The sequence below is a fragment of the Lemur catta genome, chromosome 4 (genome assembly GCF_020740605.2).
Source record: "Lemur catta isolate mLemCat1 chromosome 4, mLemCat1.pri, whole genome shotgun sequence".
Lineage (NCBI taxonomy): Eukaryota > Metazoa > Chordata > Mammalia > Primates > Lemuridae > Lemur > Lemur catta.
In genome coordinates this window covers 80,767,191-80,782,824 of record NC_059131.1, presented here as the reverse complement: position 1 = coordinate 80,782,824, position 15,634 = coordinate 80,767,191, and the positions used below count along the sequence as shown (strand labels likewise).

Genomic DNA, 15,634 nt, shown 5'->3' with positions numbered 1-15,634 from the left:
TGACCCCAAGGGGGAACTCCTTTTTACTGCTAGTTGGGGTCTGGGAGTCTGGCTTTTCACTTGACCTCCAGTGACACCATGCGGGGAGGGGAGTTGTTAGTAGCTGGTCCCTATGTGTCCTTCCCTGACACCACCTGGCACAGCATTACTGCCCACTGAGGGTCAAAGTCTAGACTCCCAATTCAGCCTTTGATGGCCTGGGTGGGAGTATTGGGGTGAATAGAGCCATTATTGTCTATGTTTTGTTCTTGATAGGCTGCTCTTTTCCTAGTGCTTTGGCCAGAGAACAGACTTCTGTTAGGGTTGTCTTTTTCTGTGCTTGTTATTATTTCTGGATTGCTGGACACTTCAGCTCCATGTCTGGAATATATGAGGCAAAAGAAAAACCAAGGAACTCACCACCATGCCATTCCTTGGGTCCTGAGGCCCCTAGTGGGTCTGTCTTTTCTCCACTATTCAGAGTTGTCTTATGTTTTACATAATGTTCAGGGTTTTTCGCTTTACTTAGTGGGAGGAATAGGGAAAAGTATATCTGCTCAATCTTCCAGATGTAGAAATACATCCATTTTTAAAATGCTCCTAGGTGAGTCTAATGTACCGTTAGGGCCAAGAACCATCAGGCCACTGAGTTGCCAGGGACTTGGTTCAGATAACCGTAGCCTTGGGCTGTCATTAAGAGCACCGTTCATAAAGTTGTCTACTATCCCCATAAAGGGACATCATACTGTCCCTTTGACCCCCTTAGCCCAGTCCCATGTAAGGCAGGGTTACCCAACTAAGGATCACCTGCACTTAAGTCTTGGAGGACTGCTAAAAATGGTGGCCACGAGGGGATTACAACACAGGCAATATTAGCAGTTATTTTCCTACTGGGGGTGGGTTATTACTGGGATTGGGGTACATGCAGAGGCTTCTCTTGTGGCTGGCAATGTTCTACGTGTCATTTGCCTTAAGCTATGTTTTGTGTGGCTTTCTGCATCTGTGTTTTGTGTTAGAATTTTTAAGAAGATTTTAAAAGTAATTTTGAAAGGTGTTAGGCTTCTGTTGACTGCCATTTGTGACATCTGACCGCGGTGTTGGTGTCTGTAGGTCTCAGCCCCACGGAGCTGCCCTTTGATTGCCTCGAGAAGACGAGCCGGATGCTCAGCTCCACGTACAACTCTGAGAAGGCCATCGTGAAGACGTGGCGCCACCTTGCCGAGAGCTTCGGACTGAAGAGGGATGAGATCGGGGGCATGACGGACGGCATGCAGCTCTTTGACCGCATCAGCACGGCGGGCTACAGCATCCCCGAGCTGCTCACGAAACTGGTGCAGATCGAGCGGCTGGATGCCGTGGAGTCCTTGTGCGCAGACATCCTAGAGTGGGCCGGGGTGGTGCCGCCCGCCTCCCAGCCACCTGTGGCTTCCTGAGGAGCAAGCCCGTGGCCTGTCCTCCCGGGACCCGCCAAGGACCTAACGAGGACCCTGCAGCTGTGAGTGGTGCCGATGGACCACCAAGAATCAAGGCTTTTGTGATAGGCCGCCGTGTGCCTCAGGCTGTTCAAGGAGCTGGAGGAAATGAGGCCTGTCTTTCAGCCTAATCAAGGGTAAAGGAGTAGAGCTGGGACCCTCGGCAGCCCACTTGTGCTTCACCAGGTAGAGTAAATGTTTATTCACTCATCCAGCCCACCAGCCCACCGTTGACTCATTCAAGAGACACTGTTGGGTACTCCAATGAGCCGAACCGCGTGGGGATGATGGAGGTGAAGGATCTGGCCCCTGTATGTGAGGAGCCTGCACTCCAGTGGGAGGCACAAGGAAGGCATGTTCACAAACCACTTTGCCAGAAGACATCAAACAAGCTGAGTGAAGTGATGCTAACAAAATGTAATATAAGTTCCGAGGGGGAGATGAAGGAGGGCATCCTCATGAAGAAAGCAAACTCAAAAGTTTTGGTAGAATGCCTATAAAATGCAGATACCCCACTCCATGCGTGGTTTTGGGTTCAGTACAAGTCTGCTAACATCATTAGGATAACTTTACCTGTTTTCCTGAGGTCGTCTATGTTCCTGCAGGCCTTCCGGTCAACAGTGGAAGAGCTCACTCTGCTGCTTCGTGTCACCAACATGCAAGGCGTGCGTTTGTCCTACCAAGCAGACGTGCAGCAGCCGGTGTCGTTTACTGCCCGAGACCTAGGCCTGGGGACCCTGGGGTTCAGGATTGCATGTGAATGGCTTTCCACCCTCATCCGCGGCAGATTTGACCCTTTGCGGGCACCAGTGCTCAAGGACACAGCAGTTTAGATTATCATGTGTCAGACTGTTTTTGCTTCAGTCAGATGTGAGTGATCCACTCTGCTTAGAAAGGGAGATGATGACTTCTGAGAACTCGGTCATGCACAAGTCTAGATTCCGAAAGCATCTGAGCCTGCGGCCGAGCCCCAGCATGAGAGTCTCGGGCTCAGCCTTCCGAGCCCGCCAGAGACAGCGGCGCCCTGCGGTGCAGTGGGGAGCCTGGCCTCAGAGTCCAGGGAGCCTCTCTGTCCCTCAGCCTCAGTTTCTCTTCTGGAAAGGAGAGGTTAGTTGGTGATTCCGTAATCAGGGAAGTAAGGTTCAGGTGAGCAAAATGAAAGTGGAGCTGTAGGAAGTGAATACAGTGTGGGTCATCAAGTAAAATGGGAATAAAAACAGAAAAACTCAGAATTGGCATTTTTCACAGTAACTGCAATTGTTTGGCATAACATTTATGGAGATAAAGTTAATACACTGGCATTGTTCTTGGCAGATTCTCGTAATCCACCTGTAATTGCCAAGAGCTCTCAAACCAGGCAGTGACCACTGCTGAGCTCCCTGATGACAGATGTGACAGTGATGCGTACTTTAAAAAGTCACTGACTTATAAAGCAAAGTTGCTATAATACAGTTGCATGGCTGAACAAATGTTTTGGGGGGGAAATCAGTCATGTCTTTATCACCAACAAGCAATTTCCTGCCAATGAATGCAGAACATACTGTGAGAGGATCATAATTAGGTCCTGAATATTTAATATCATCATTTACTGTGTCTGTTTGCTGCTGTTTTTCGGAACCTATTTGATAAATCCTGCAAGCTAAATCCTCCATGGCAAAGCTTAATTATCCTTTTAATTCCTCTTTGAAATCCTTTCCCTGCTTTGTGATAGTGATGAAGAGAGTCTACCCTTAATTACACTGCAGATGTCACTTGTGACGAGCAGGCTGTCCCGAGATAACAGCACGCACCCTCCTTAGAGCAGCGTGTTCAGTGAAGGAGGGGGCGGCTGTCCCTGGGCCGGGTGCTTGGCCTCGTTCCATGCTACGGGGACTTGGGGGCAGCAGGTCTGCTGGCATCAGGCCATGTTCCATGGGCTCTCAACCTGCTGTGTTAGGGAGCTAGTCCTTATATGGTGACACATCCTTGTCATTTGCTTATTTGGAAACAAATCAAACAACGATCTTATGATCTTTAGCCTACATCATGGAATTCGTAATCAGCGAAGCCATAATAATTCTCACTGACCAAACCTGGGGCCCCACCCCGCCATTTTTATATGGAGATAGTCATTATTTTGAAATAGTAAAAAACATTCAGAAAATACCCCAGGCTAAGTCTGTGGCCCTTTGCCAGTGAAGTCTTAATTGTCAATATTTTTGTCTAATTCTGTATATATAACTTATTATATTTTATAATCTCAATAAACACTAATAAAAGGAGATCTGCAGCCTGCTGCAATGTGAGCTCTTTGTGTTTGTGGAGGGGAGGGCGGTGAGCGGATAAGCTGCTGTTGCTCCGTTCCTGGTTACTGCAGTGTGTATGATAGGGCCATAGGATTGCCACCAGCCATGCATCAAGTGCCTAAAATGTTGTGGCCTGGGACACTCACATGGCAGAAGCAGGTATTATAAGGGGAGCATGTGAAAACCACCTGGAACATTGCTTTCCAAGTTGCCAACATTAGTGCATAAGGAATTGTATCACTTAGCTGCTGCTGTATAACAAAGTATCCCAAAATTCAGTGCTTAAAGCAACAATCATTATTATTGTAACTCGGGGGTGAGTAGGGGTCAGCTGACCTGAAAATCACATGCAGGGAAATAGAGCAGAAGACGAACTTCTGAGATAGGATTCTGAGAAGCTTCAAGAGAAAAACTCTACCTCAAGAAATGAAACTACCATTCTAAATGAAGAAGATAAGCCGGGCATGGTGGCACGCACCTGTAGTCCCAGCTACTCGGGAGGCTGAGGCAGGAGCATCTCTTGAGCCCAGGAGTTTGAGGTTGCTGTGAGCTAGGCTGATGCCATGGCACTGTAGCCCAGGTGACAGAGTGAGACTCTGTCTCAAAAAAAAGTAAAATAAAATAAAAATAAAAATGCATGAAGAAGACAGCATTTCTAACCTGAAACTAGGGAAATTAAATGGATCTCAGAAAGAGATATGGCAGAAATAGAAACTATAAAACAGGAAGAAGCTGCAGTCCAGGAGATGGTTGAAAATATAAAGAAACTCATTTCAGAATTAAAAATCAAAACTTCTTGCAATTTTTACTAAGAATACACTTGAAGAAAACCATATTCTAACATAGGAGACCAAATTTTTAGTTTTGTCTCAGTGTATTTTTAATAGCAAAGCTCAATCTTTAGAAAGACATAAATAATTCCCTTCTGATTGTAGCCAAGTTGATTACATGCAAAATGCCTTTCATAAATTCACCCTTCATGAACCTTAGCATGACCTGCACAGACATTCTACCACATGGTTGATCCTTTCTCCTTTGTCCTAACTTTCTCTTTCCTAAATAACCATTTTACTACACAGTATTCTTTCTCATACAAAATTGTTTCCTTTTCTTTTCTTTTTCTTTTTTTTTTTTTTTAGAGACAAGGTCTCACTATGTCACCCAGGCTAGAATATAGTTGTGCAATCATAGCTCACTCCAGTCTTGAACTTCTGGGCTCAGCAATCCTCCTGCCTCAGCCTCCCAAGTAGCTGGGACTACAGGTGTGCAACACCGCTCCTGGATAATTTTTGTTTTTTGTAGAGACAGGGTCTTGCTATGTTGCCCAGACTGGTCTTGAACTCCTACCCTCAATCGATCCTCCTGCCTTGGCCACCCAAAGCCTGGGATTACAGGCATGAGCCACCATATCAGCCTCTCTTTTCTTTGTAACCTTCCTTACCAAAAATACATCTTCATACCCACAAATTTCTTTACATCTCTCTCCTACTTACTAGTTCCTTTCTATGTTATTTCTATTTCCTTCCTAAATCCATATTTTGAAACAACTTTTACATAACATCTGAATTAGGCAAAATTATTTTTTCTCAACAAAAGCACACATTAAAAATTAAGTTGGTAGACAAAACAACTAAATAAAACCTTAAGGAGCTATAAAGTTTTTGTCTTTGATTTTTATGTACAATCTCTTACACTGAGATTCAAAGCCATGTCTTTAAAACATACGGAACACTTGCAATTTTTAATTAATAATTTAAAAATGTTTGATTTGGTTCCAAATCAATAAAATGTCCCTTGGCGTGTCATTTGTTCACACACAGTTTCATTTTCAGGAGTCCAGCACTGGGGATAGGAGGAGAAAGTTTAGAGGTTTGAGCTCGAGACAGATTAGTAAATCACATGAACTAAATTATAATTTACCATCTCTTAGCATTGATCTTCAAATCTTTGTAAAGATTTGTACTGGCAGTATTCTGATTAGCTCTATGGGTAAGAATGTCGGTGTAACTGTTCTCGTTCTACAGACAGGGAAATTCCAGAAGGTGCTACTGGCAGGGAGTGGGAGGAGCTGAAACACCTGGCCGGGGAGCAGAGGTTTGTCAGATGAGGGTGTGTGGCTTGGCAGGCGCACCTTCCATTCCTCGCCTGCACCCAGGGGTAACTTGCCTGGACTCAACGGCTGCCTGGCTTTTGAAAGAGAAGAAAAGGTCAAGAGGCCCTTCCTAGCTTGACGATACCAGCAGAAGCTGCTGGCGAGTCCCATCCCGCAGGGCACACGCTCCCGGGAAGGGACCTGCCAGGACAGCCAGGGCATGTGTACCTTGCTCCTCCGCCAAGACCGCCACCTTGGCTGGCACCAGCCTTGACTTCCTCATGTTTAGTACATGGGGCTTTGACACAGGTTGCTACGTTAAATACGCTGTCACTACCGTCAAGATACAAAAAGCAAAAACAAAACAAAGATCCCTCCTGCTGTCCTCTTCAGTCAGCTCTTTCCTGTGTTTCGCTCACTGCAGGCTTTTCAGAATGGACATGTTCAATGTCTCAGACGCTCGTTTTTCTCACAAAGGATGTTCTGATTCCAGCTGGGTTGTGCATTAAATGCCCATTCTGTGCCTCATGGAATTACGCTGCTAACTCAAATTTGGGCGATTACGTCTTCCAAAGTGTGTGTCCGGCCATGTCACATCATTTAGGAGTGAAGCAGGTGAGTCGGTCCAGCTCCTGGAAGGAGGCAGATGCCCCCCTCAAGGTGAGCGACTCTCAAAGGAGCTGTTTGCAAAGAGAGGAGTGGGGCCCGGGGAAACCACGAGGGGCAGACGCTGGACACTCAGCACTCTGTGTCCCGAGGGAAGGAGCTCTGGGGAAGTAAGTGTCCTCGCACCTCCTGGTGGCACTCCCCATCGGCTAAGGCCCGCAGGAGGCCCGTACAGGTCAGCCTCCCAGGTCAGGGAAGGATGGATCTGGAGGGGCCAACAGACGGTTTCAGCCCAGCCAGTGAGGCCAAAACCTGACCTCCTGACTCTAGTCTCTCTTCACTAAAGCAAACGACTCAGAGAGAGAACTGCACACGTGCCAGCCTCAGGAATCTGGCACACATGGGTCGCATGCCTGCCCTGCCCTTACTGGTTATGTCTAGATCTTCACCTCCTCATCTGTGTGTCAGGGATAGAACAAGGATTTAACTGTGGCATTGTGCTAGAGACTGAAAGAGGCAATGTCTGAAAAGCACTTGGCCAAGTGCCAGGTGAGTGCTCAATAAATAGCACACATTCTTGTCACTAGTCCATCTTCATCTTGCATAACTGACAATAACATTCACAAAGACCGTTCCAGTTTGGTCTCATCTCAACTGGGTGATATGGATTTGCCATGAAATACTTTCGGAGCTTTATATAAATAACTGTAGGTCTTGTGATACAAACTCTTTCTTGGGCAAATTTCATGGATTTGAGAGCTGTATCATTCATTTCTTTACATACATTTAAAGGCTTGCTAAAGACTTGAAAAGTATAGAGGATGGGTTGAAATGAAATATAGGTGGAAATAAGGAATGACTTGAACACTGCTGGATTCAGTAACAAGTTTATCTCGATGGTACTGTGTAAAGAAGAGAAGATCTTCCTTACCCCACCCCATTCGCACCATCCTTGGGCCCCTACCTCACACCCTTTCAGCACTCCCAGATCTGTGCACAGTTCTGTCTACCCAGGGAAGACTGACACACCTCAGATGCTCACCTCTTAGTACCAGGCCACCTTAGGGGTTCAATAACTTAGGGAAGAACGGAGTTATAGAGAGATGGCAAAAGAAAGACGAGGCCAGAGAAGAAAATGAAGGGGCAGTGGACATCAGAAGGGTAAGGAGGACACCATGGGAAGGAAAGGGGGTGTCAAGTGGACACAGGAGATGAGAGAAAGGAGTATGGGGACTTTGTCTGTCATGACAGAGCAAATGGGTCCACAATGGGTGGAAAGGTTGAGTAGGTAAGCAAGAGAGACAGAAAGCACATGGCTTTGGCTAATAACGCCTTTTCAAGAGCTTCCACTTTTGGAGAATTCCCAACCCTTAAAACCCTTTGCTGGCACAGAAAAGGATCCAAGACTCTGTCTCTTCATCAGAAAGTTACCAGCTCTGCATTGATTTATGGGCATACCTCACTTTAATGCACTTCACTTTGTTGTGCTTCACAGATAATGCATTTTTCACAAATTGAAGGTCTGTGGCAACCCTGCATCAGCAAGTCTATTGGAACCATTTTTCCAACAGCACGTGCACACTTCATGTCTCTGTGTCACATTTTGGTAACTCTCAAAATATTTCAAGCTTTTTCATTATTATATCTATTTTGGTGAGCTAAAATTTTATATAGAGAGGTATACATAGAATTTTATATATAAATATATATATCTAGAATATAGATATCTATGTAGCTAGAATTTTATATATAGATATATTTATATATAGAAATAAATTTAACCAAGAAGGTAAGAGACCTCCACGAGGAAAACTACAAAACATTGATGAAAGAAATTAAAAAGAACACAAACAAATGGAAAGATATCCCATGCTCATAGGGAATTAATATTGTTGAAATGACCATACTACCCAAAGCAATCTACAGATACAATGCAATCTCTACTAAAATACCAATGCCATTGTTCATAGAAATAGAAAAATAAATCTTAAAATTTGTTTAGAACCAAAAAAGATCCCCAGTAGTCAATGCAAAAAGAACGTAGTTGGAGGTACCACAATATCTGACTTCAAAATATATTACAGGTCCATAGTAACCAAAACAGCATGGTATTTGTATGAAAACAGATGCACAGAACAATGGAACAGAATACAGAAGCCAGAATATAATCCATGCATTTACAGCCAACTGACTTTTGACAAAGATGAGAACATATATTGGAGAAAGGACACTCTCTTCAAAAAATGTTTTTGAGAAAACTGGATATCCATAGCAGAAGAATGAAACTGGACCCCTATCTCTCACCATATACAAAAATCAACTGAAGATGGATTAAAGACTTAAACATAACACTTGAAACTACAAAACTACTAATAAAAAACACAGGGGAAACACTGCATGACATTGGTCTAGGCAAAGATTTTACGGCTAAGACCTCTAATGCACAGGTAACAAAAACAAAAATAGACAAATGGGACTATATTATACTAAAGAGCTTCTGCACAACAAAAGAAAGTCAGTAGAATAAAGAGACAACCTGTTTCATGGAAGAAAATATTTGCAAACTATTCATCTGACAAGGGACTAATATCCAGAATATACAAGGAACTCAAACAACTCAACAGTAAACAAAGGGCAGTATTGTGGGCTGGCAATAGCTCTCAAGGAGAGGTGACCCCCCAGCTCAGACCTCATTTGGTGCAATCAGAGTGGCCCCAGTTCTCAAATTCCAATAGAATTTGCAACTCTCCTCTTCTCCATTGCCCCCTCCCTGCAGTTAAAGGACAGTTCCTGATGCTGGTCACCTTTCACCAGCTTCAGCCACCTGCCTATAAGCTTTACTCTGACCACCCATGGACTCAGACATTTCTACTGTGGATGCATCACAGAAAAAATTTTGCAGGGCAGTGCTGCACAGCATATCCACTTTATTACATTCATTTGTCTTTACACATCACATCTCGTAACTACCTAGTGAATTATTCCTTCCATAGACCACACCCAAATAGTCCCTGCTTCCCCATTCCCAGAGCTTTGAACAGAATTAGTTTTCACCTTGGCTCTGAAACTATCTTTGACTTTAATTTGGTCTTAAAATTTATACATATATATTAATATATATTTATATATACACATACACATATACAACACATCCATACACACGTGTATATGTAAATGCTATATATATATCTCCTACTTAATACAAAATAGTGAAACCATTTCTTTTAAAATCAGAAACAATTGAAGGTGCCATTCATCATTATTGTTTAGTACTGTTCTGGAAGATCTTGTTAAGGTAATTAAACATAAAGCAAATAACAGGCATATCTGATAACAAAGAGGCAAAATTATTTGTAGATGATCTGATTATCTACCCAGAAAAATATGAGTCACTGAAAAGTTTTAGAATGAATAAGAGAGATCAGAAGGATGGATGGACCAGAAGCTAAGTAAGTGCCAACTGCATACCTATGCTTTTCCCACACACCAGCGTCAGCCTTGGGCCCATGGCTGGAGCTCCCTGGGCAAAGGGGCGCGTGCATGGGCTCTGCATGTGGCCTCAGGGACAGGCATCCCACACGCCTGCTGGCATACACAGGGCCCAGAGAGAGTGTTCTGCTTCTCAGGACAAGTACCCAAAAAAACCAAAATGGGAAATGGAGCACCATCTGGAAGACTCGGAGAACAAAAACATTTATAAAAATTAATTGCTATAGAGACCAAAAAGAAACAAGACTGGGAAGTCATGTTTTTAAAAAGTCATTAAGATGAACAAGTTAAAGATTAGACAAAAGGAAAGTTGAGTGCAATGAAGATTTTTTTAAAAACCTAAAAATGCAATTTAATACTGTGAACCTTTGCTGGCAACAATAAAAACCAGAATGATCTATTGGAACACTGAATGAGTAGAGAAGACAAGGACAAGAGGGAGATGGGCAAGGTGAGAGACAAAATAATACCCACAAATGAAGAAGAGAGAAGACTTAAAAATAGAGTTATTTTTTGAAAACTAGAAAAATTGGAACAGAATCCAACACAAAGTGTATTCTGAGGTAAAAGTTTAAAAAAGACATAGATCAAAATAATTACCAAGTTTTAGGCCAGGCACAGTGGCTCACACCTGTGATCCCAGCACTTTGGGAGGCTGAGGCAGGAGGATCACTTAAGGCCAGGAGTTCAAGACCAGCCTGGGCAACATAGTGAGACCCCATCTCTACAAAAAATAGAAAAATTAGCCAGACATGGTGGCACGTGCCCCTGTAGTCCCAGCTACATGGGAGAGTGAGGCAGGAGGATCACTGAGCCCAGGAATTTGAGGCTACAGTGAGCTATGATGACACCACTGCATTCCAGCCTGGGCAACAGAGCAAGATCCTGTTTCAAAAAAAGATTCCCCCGCCCCAAGTTTCAAGCAAATTAAAGAACCCCTAGATAAACTGTGAAAGAATGTCTTAATTTTTAAATTTAAATACATGTTTGCTACAACTCCCGTGAATATCACAAACATCCACTCTTCAGAGGAACAGAATTCCAGCTGGCCAGGCTTTGCGGCTATGAACGTTTTACTACGTTATGCTCTTTTCTTGTTGATCAACCTTGTCAGAGATGTGCTTTTTCTCTTTTTAGTCTTTTCATAGCACCATCTTTCAGTATTGTTGATCCTGTTTTATATCTTTATTTTCTGTTTTATCAATTTTCTTATCTTTATAATATTCCTCCCTTCCACTTCGTTTATATTTACGGTTTTCTATCTTCTTTGGATGTTTGGCTCACGTATTTTCAGCTTCTGTTTCCTAATAATTCAGCCCCACACTTCTCTCTAAAAATCTCTTTAGATGGCTGAATGACACAAGATTTGGTAAATAGTATATCTGTTATTGCTTAGTTTTAGATAAGTATTTTCTAATTTCCAGTATGATTTTGTCTTTGATCCTTTGGTTACTTAGAAGAGTGTTTTAAATTCTCTAAATATGTACGAGTTTTTAAGTTATCTTTTTGTTATTGACTTTTAACAATTGCACTGTGGTCAGAAAATGTAGGGGCAGGGCCTAGAAGAAAGGATGGATGGATGGAAAGAACCTGAGCAAGGTGAATGAAGGGTCAAGTGAAAACACCTGCCCGAAGCAGCTTGTTTGCTGAGTGCAAAGCTCAGCTGAAAACAGCTGACCTGTACGGAAGTTGTTAAATTAGCAAACGCCCTGACCCCCTTGCACGTGTCCTTGGAAATAAATACAGGGAGGAAGTCGGCCAAGGAGGCCATTTTCCCCTTTAGTTTTTGGTTTCTCTCCTTCTCTCTAAACGTTGTGTGTTTTGAGTAATTATTCATTCCTTCGCTACCGAGCTCAGGAGCGGGAAAAGCAGCCGCAACAAGGGTGACCCCGACGTGATTCAGGAGTCTGCTTGTCCGGTGAGTGTTTTCCTCGTCCAGGCTACAAGGAGAATCATCCCGGTAAGGGATAGTTCCCCCCACAGCTTTGGGAAAGGGACCAACTCCTGTAGTTTCAGAAGGGGATTTCTGATACGAGGCAGCACCTGACGAGAAAGATCAGCAAATGTATCTGTGGCTTTGCAACAACTCTTAAAAGCTGCCCAGTGTTCTGTGGAACCAAAAGCTTTACAACAACTCTTATGCGCAGTGAGGCAGCATTGCCCCTGGTTCCCAGAGGAGATTTAGAGCTCTGGGAACAAGCAGGGAAGATTTTTAAGAAGAATCTTAAGTAGGGGGTTCTGGGGCCTCTTGCCGTGTTAACTGCCTGGAGTCTGGTGCAGACAGCGCCGACTCCCTTGCATATTCCTACGGCTTCCAATCCGTTGGAACCTGCTCCTCCTCTGCTGTCTCCTCCACCGGAGAAGCCTGCATCCCCTGCTGAAAAGGAGCAAGAGTCCCCTATGGTAAATTCCCCGAATCCTGAGCCATTCTCTCCAGTACCGCCTTCTGCGGTTCAACGGGAGGAGCAGCTACCACCACCCCCCTCCTCCCCCTCTCAGAGGGGATCTCTATTCCTCCCCTGGTAAACCATCTGCTTTTCAACATTGCCTAGGAGAGGGCCAATCTTTAAGGGACGAGGTTTGCTAGAACAATGGAATCTTCTTCTAACTACCCAGCCTTTTCATTAAGGGCCCCTGCTCAGGTGCATCCAATACAACCCACACCTTTACAGTGGACTAATTCGCCCATCTGGATAGAGCAGTGGCCCATTAAGCAAGATAAATGAAAACATTTACTATCTCTTGTCCAGGACCAACTTAAAGCGGGGACATACAGAACCTTCCCTGAGCATATGGAACACTCCTGTGTTCATCATACCCAAAAAGAACAAGAAGTGGCATTTACTACAGGACCTAAGAGCTCTTGATGCTATTATAGTCCCAATGGGACCTCTACAACCCAGTCTTCCCCAGCTGTTGTTAATTCCAAGAGATTAGCCTTTGATTGTAATTGATTTAAAAGATTTTTTTGTTTTGTTTTTTTTTTTCACAATTCCTCTAGCAAAACAAGACCTGGAAAGATTTGCATTTTCTCTTCCCACTTACACTAATGCCCATCACTGGAAAGTCCTTCCACAAGGAATGTTGAATAGTCTCACTATTTGTCAACATTATGTTCATCAAGCCCTACTCCCTTCTTGGCGCCAGTTCCCATCTGCCATCATCTATCACTATGTGGATGATGTATTGGCAGCTCCTATTCAAGCAGAATTACTATCATTGTTTACCCATGTACAAACATGTACTGCCGTCCATGGGCTGCAAATTGCCTCAGACAAAATACAACTTACCCAACCCTGGCACTATCTTGATTATCTACTTTTTTCACGTTCACTGTGACCCCAACAAATAGCAATCTCCTTGCCTTCTACCCCGACACATTCATTACAACTTTTGGGACATGTGAATTGGATACGTCCCACTTTAGGAATTACTAATCAACAAATACATCATCTTATGAATACATTAAAGGGTGATCCAGATCCATCCTCACCTCATTCACTAACATCTCTGGCATTACAGGAATTCCATGCTATCAACAAAGCCCTTAGTTACTGTCAACTGTCATACCTGCACCCAAACTCTTACTTATCTTTAACAACTACCCCCCCCCCATCTCCAACTGCTTTTAGGACAATTAACACCTCACATCACTCCTTTGGAATGGTTTTTTCTACCTCACACTCCCTCTAAAACCTTTTCTCCCCTTCTAGACCTCTTCGCCCCTTTAATTAAGGGGCACTATTGTACACAACAATTACTTGGATTAGATCCACATACTATATATCTCCCTATTCCTAAAAACTGCTTCAAAGCAACTTTACCTAATTACTTACTTTGGCAATCAGCCCTTGCAAGTTATGTAGGTTCTTTCCTTCCATTACCCCTCCAACAAGCTTCCCTCCACTCTCTCCTTGCTTCCTGTACAACTGCTTATAAAACTCTCCCCTACCCCTCTTCCCCCGACTCGGACAGTGTTCATAAATGGCTCTGGACGATCATCTAAAGCAGGACTTGCATGGAAAAATGGTGATTGGAACTCTTTATCCACCTCCAGATTTCCCTCCACTCAACAAGCAGGATTAGGGGCACTTACATATCAGCTTTAAAAACATTTCCACTAGAACCTCTTAACATCACTGACTCCCATTATGTATTCTATTCCATTCTCCGTATGGAAAATGCCATCATAAGGGATACCCCATCAAACTTCAACAATTCCTTGTTCTACAGCACTGATTAGATATCCGGCGACAGCCCCTTCTTAATTTCCCATATCCATGCTCATACCCCTTTGCCCGGACCTCTGACAGAAGGAAACAATGCTGCTGATTGTCTCATTTCCTAGCATGTGTATGCTTTTAAAAATGCCGTAACATCCCATCAGTTCTTTCACCAAAACACTCATTAAACAGTTTCCCATTACCCAGTGTGAATGAAAATAAAATATTAAGGCTCACCCCCCACTGGCTGACTGAATGGACCCCCTCGTGGCCAAGGGGATATCCTAAAACTAAGTTGCCTGCCAGGAGGAGGGAGGTCAGACATGCTTCATCATGCTCCCGTCCCTTCTTGGGGACATCCTTTATAACTCATTAACAGGCCTAAGGATATGCAAGACAAATCTGCAGGTCCTCAATATACACAACAAATATATGTCCAGTGGTGGCTTATCTCTGATAAACAGCTCATTATGTTAGAACACTCCAAGCCTTTAGACAAAGCGTCATATCTTTAACCAATTACAAGTCAAAGAATCTTTAAACCCACCTGTCACCTTTTGTAAGCCCCCTCTTTGAGATGGCCCACCTTTTCAGGCCTCACCAATGTATGCCTCCCACGTATTGATCTATGACTTTGCCTGTAACCCGTGTCTCCCTGAAATGTATAAAACCAAACTGTAACCCAGCCACACCGAGTCCACTTGCTCAAGGCTTCTTGGGTGTGGCTCTGGGTCATGGTCCTCAAATTTGGTTCAGAGTAAATCTCTTTAAAATTATTTTACACAGTTTGGCTTTTTTTTTTCCATTGACACTAGAAACAAGTTCCTCATATAACATGTGTCTGCTCAGCTTGTCAGGCTGCACAAGGTGTGCCTTTATCACCTGGGCTTAACTAACCCTTGTGGTTTAACTCCTAACTCACTCCGGCAAATGGACTGTTGCTCATTTCCCTGCCTTCAGGGGCCTTCGTTATCTACAGGTAACTGTTGACACTTAGGAATGATCCCTGCCACTGCATTATCGGGTAAGCGTGTCTCCCATGCTATCACTCATTTGTTAAATTCCATCGCTTATCTAGGGCTTCCTCATACTGTCAAGACTGATAATGGACCCTGTTACACTGCAGTTGCCTTTCAGACTACTTTGCAGGACTGCGACGTTCGCCACATCACTGGCATTCCATATAACCCCACAGCACAAGCAGTTGTTGAGCCAACCAACTGAACCTTAAACAATTATTTGGAAAAACAAAAGTGGAAGTACCACCTGCCCCTCCGCAACAAAGAGTACCGCAAGTATTATACAGCCTTAATTTTTTAACGTTGCCCAGGCTCCAGCCACCCTCCACCACAGTCCTCCATCACTACACCTCCCTTTCCAGATCCCAACCCGAGCCCCGACAGAAAGTGTGCGTACAGCGATGGAACTCCACAGTAACCTGGGAGGACCCTTTTGGTGTGTTGACGTGGGGAAGAGGATATGTTTGTG

The 15,634-nt window shown here is 43.9% G+C and overlaps 1 protein-coding gene across 1 annotated transcript in view; it reads left to right on the top strand.

The window, feature by feature from the left end:
* The window catches only part of EDAR (ectodysplasin A receptor), a 77,304-nt gene extending 73,674 nt beyond the window's left edge, over nt 1–3,630 (top strand). Inside the window, exon 12 of the mRNA XM_045550374.1 lies at nt 1,090–3,630. Within this exon, the coding sequence (XP_045406330.1) occupies nt 1,090–1,412 (323 nt within the window). The 3' untranslated portion in view covers nt 1,413–3,630. The remainder of the gene's footprint in view (nt 1–1,089) is intronic.
* Nucleotides 3,631–15,634: the final 12,004 nt, after the last annotated feature.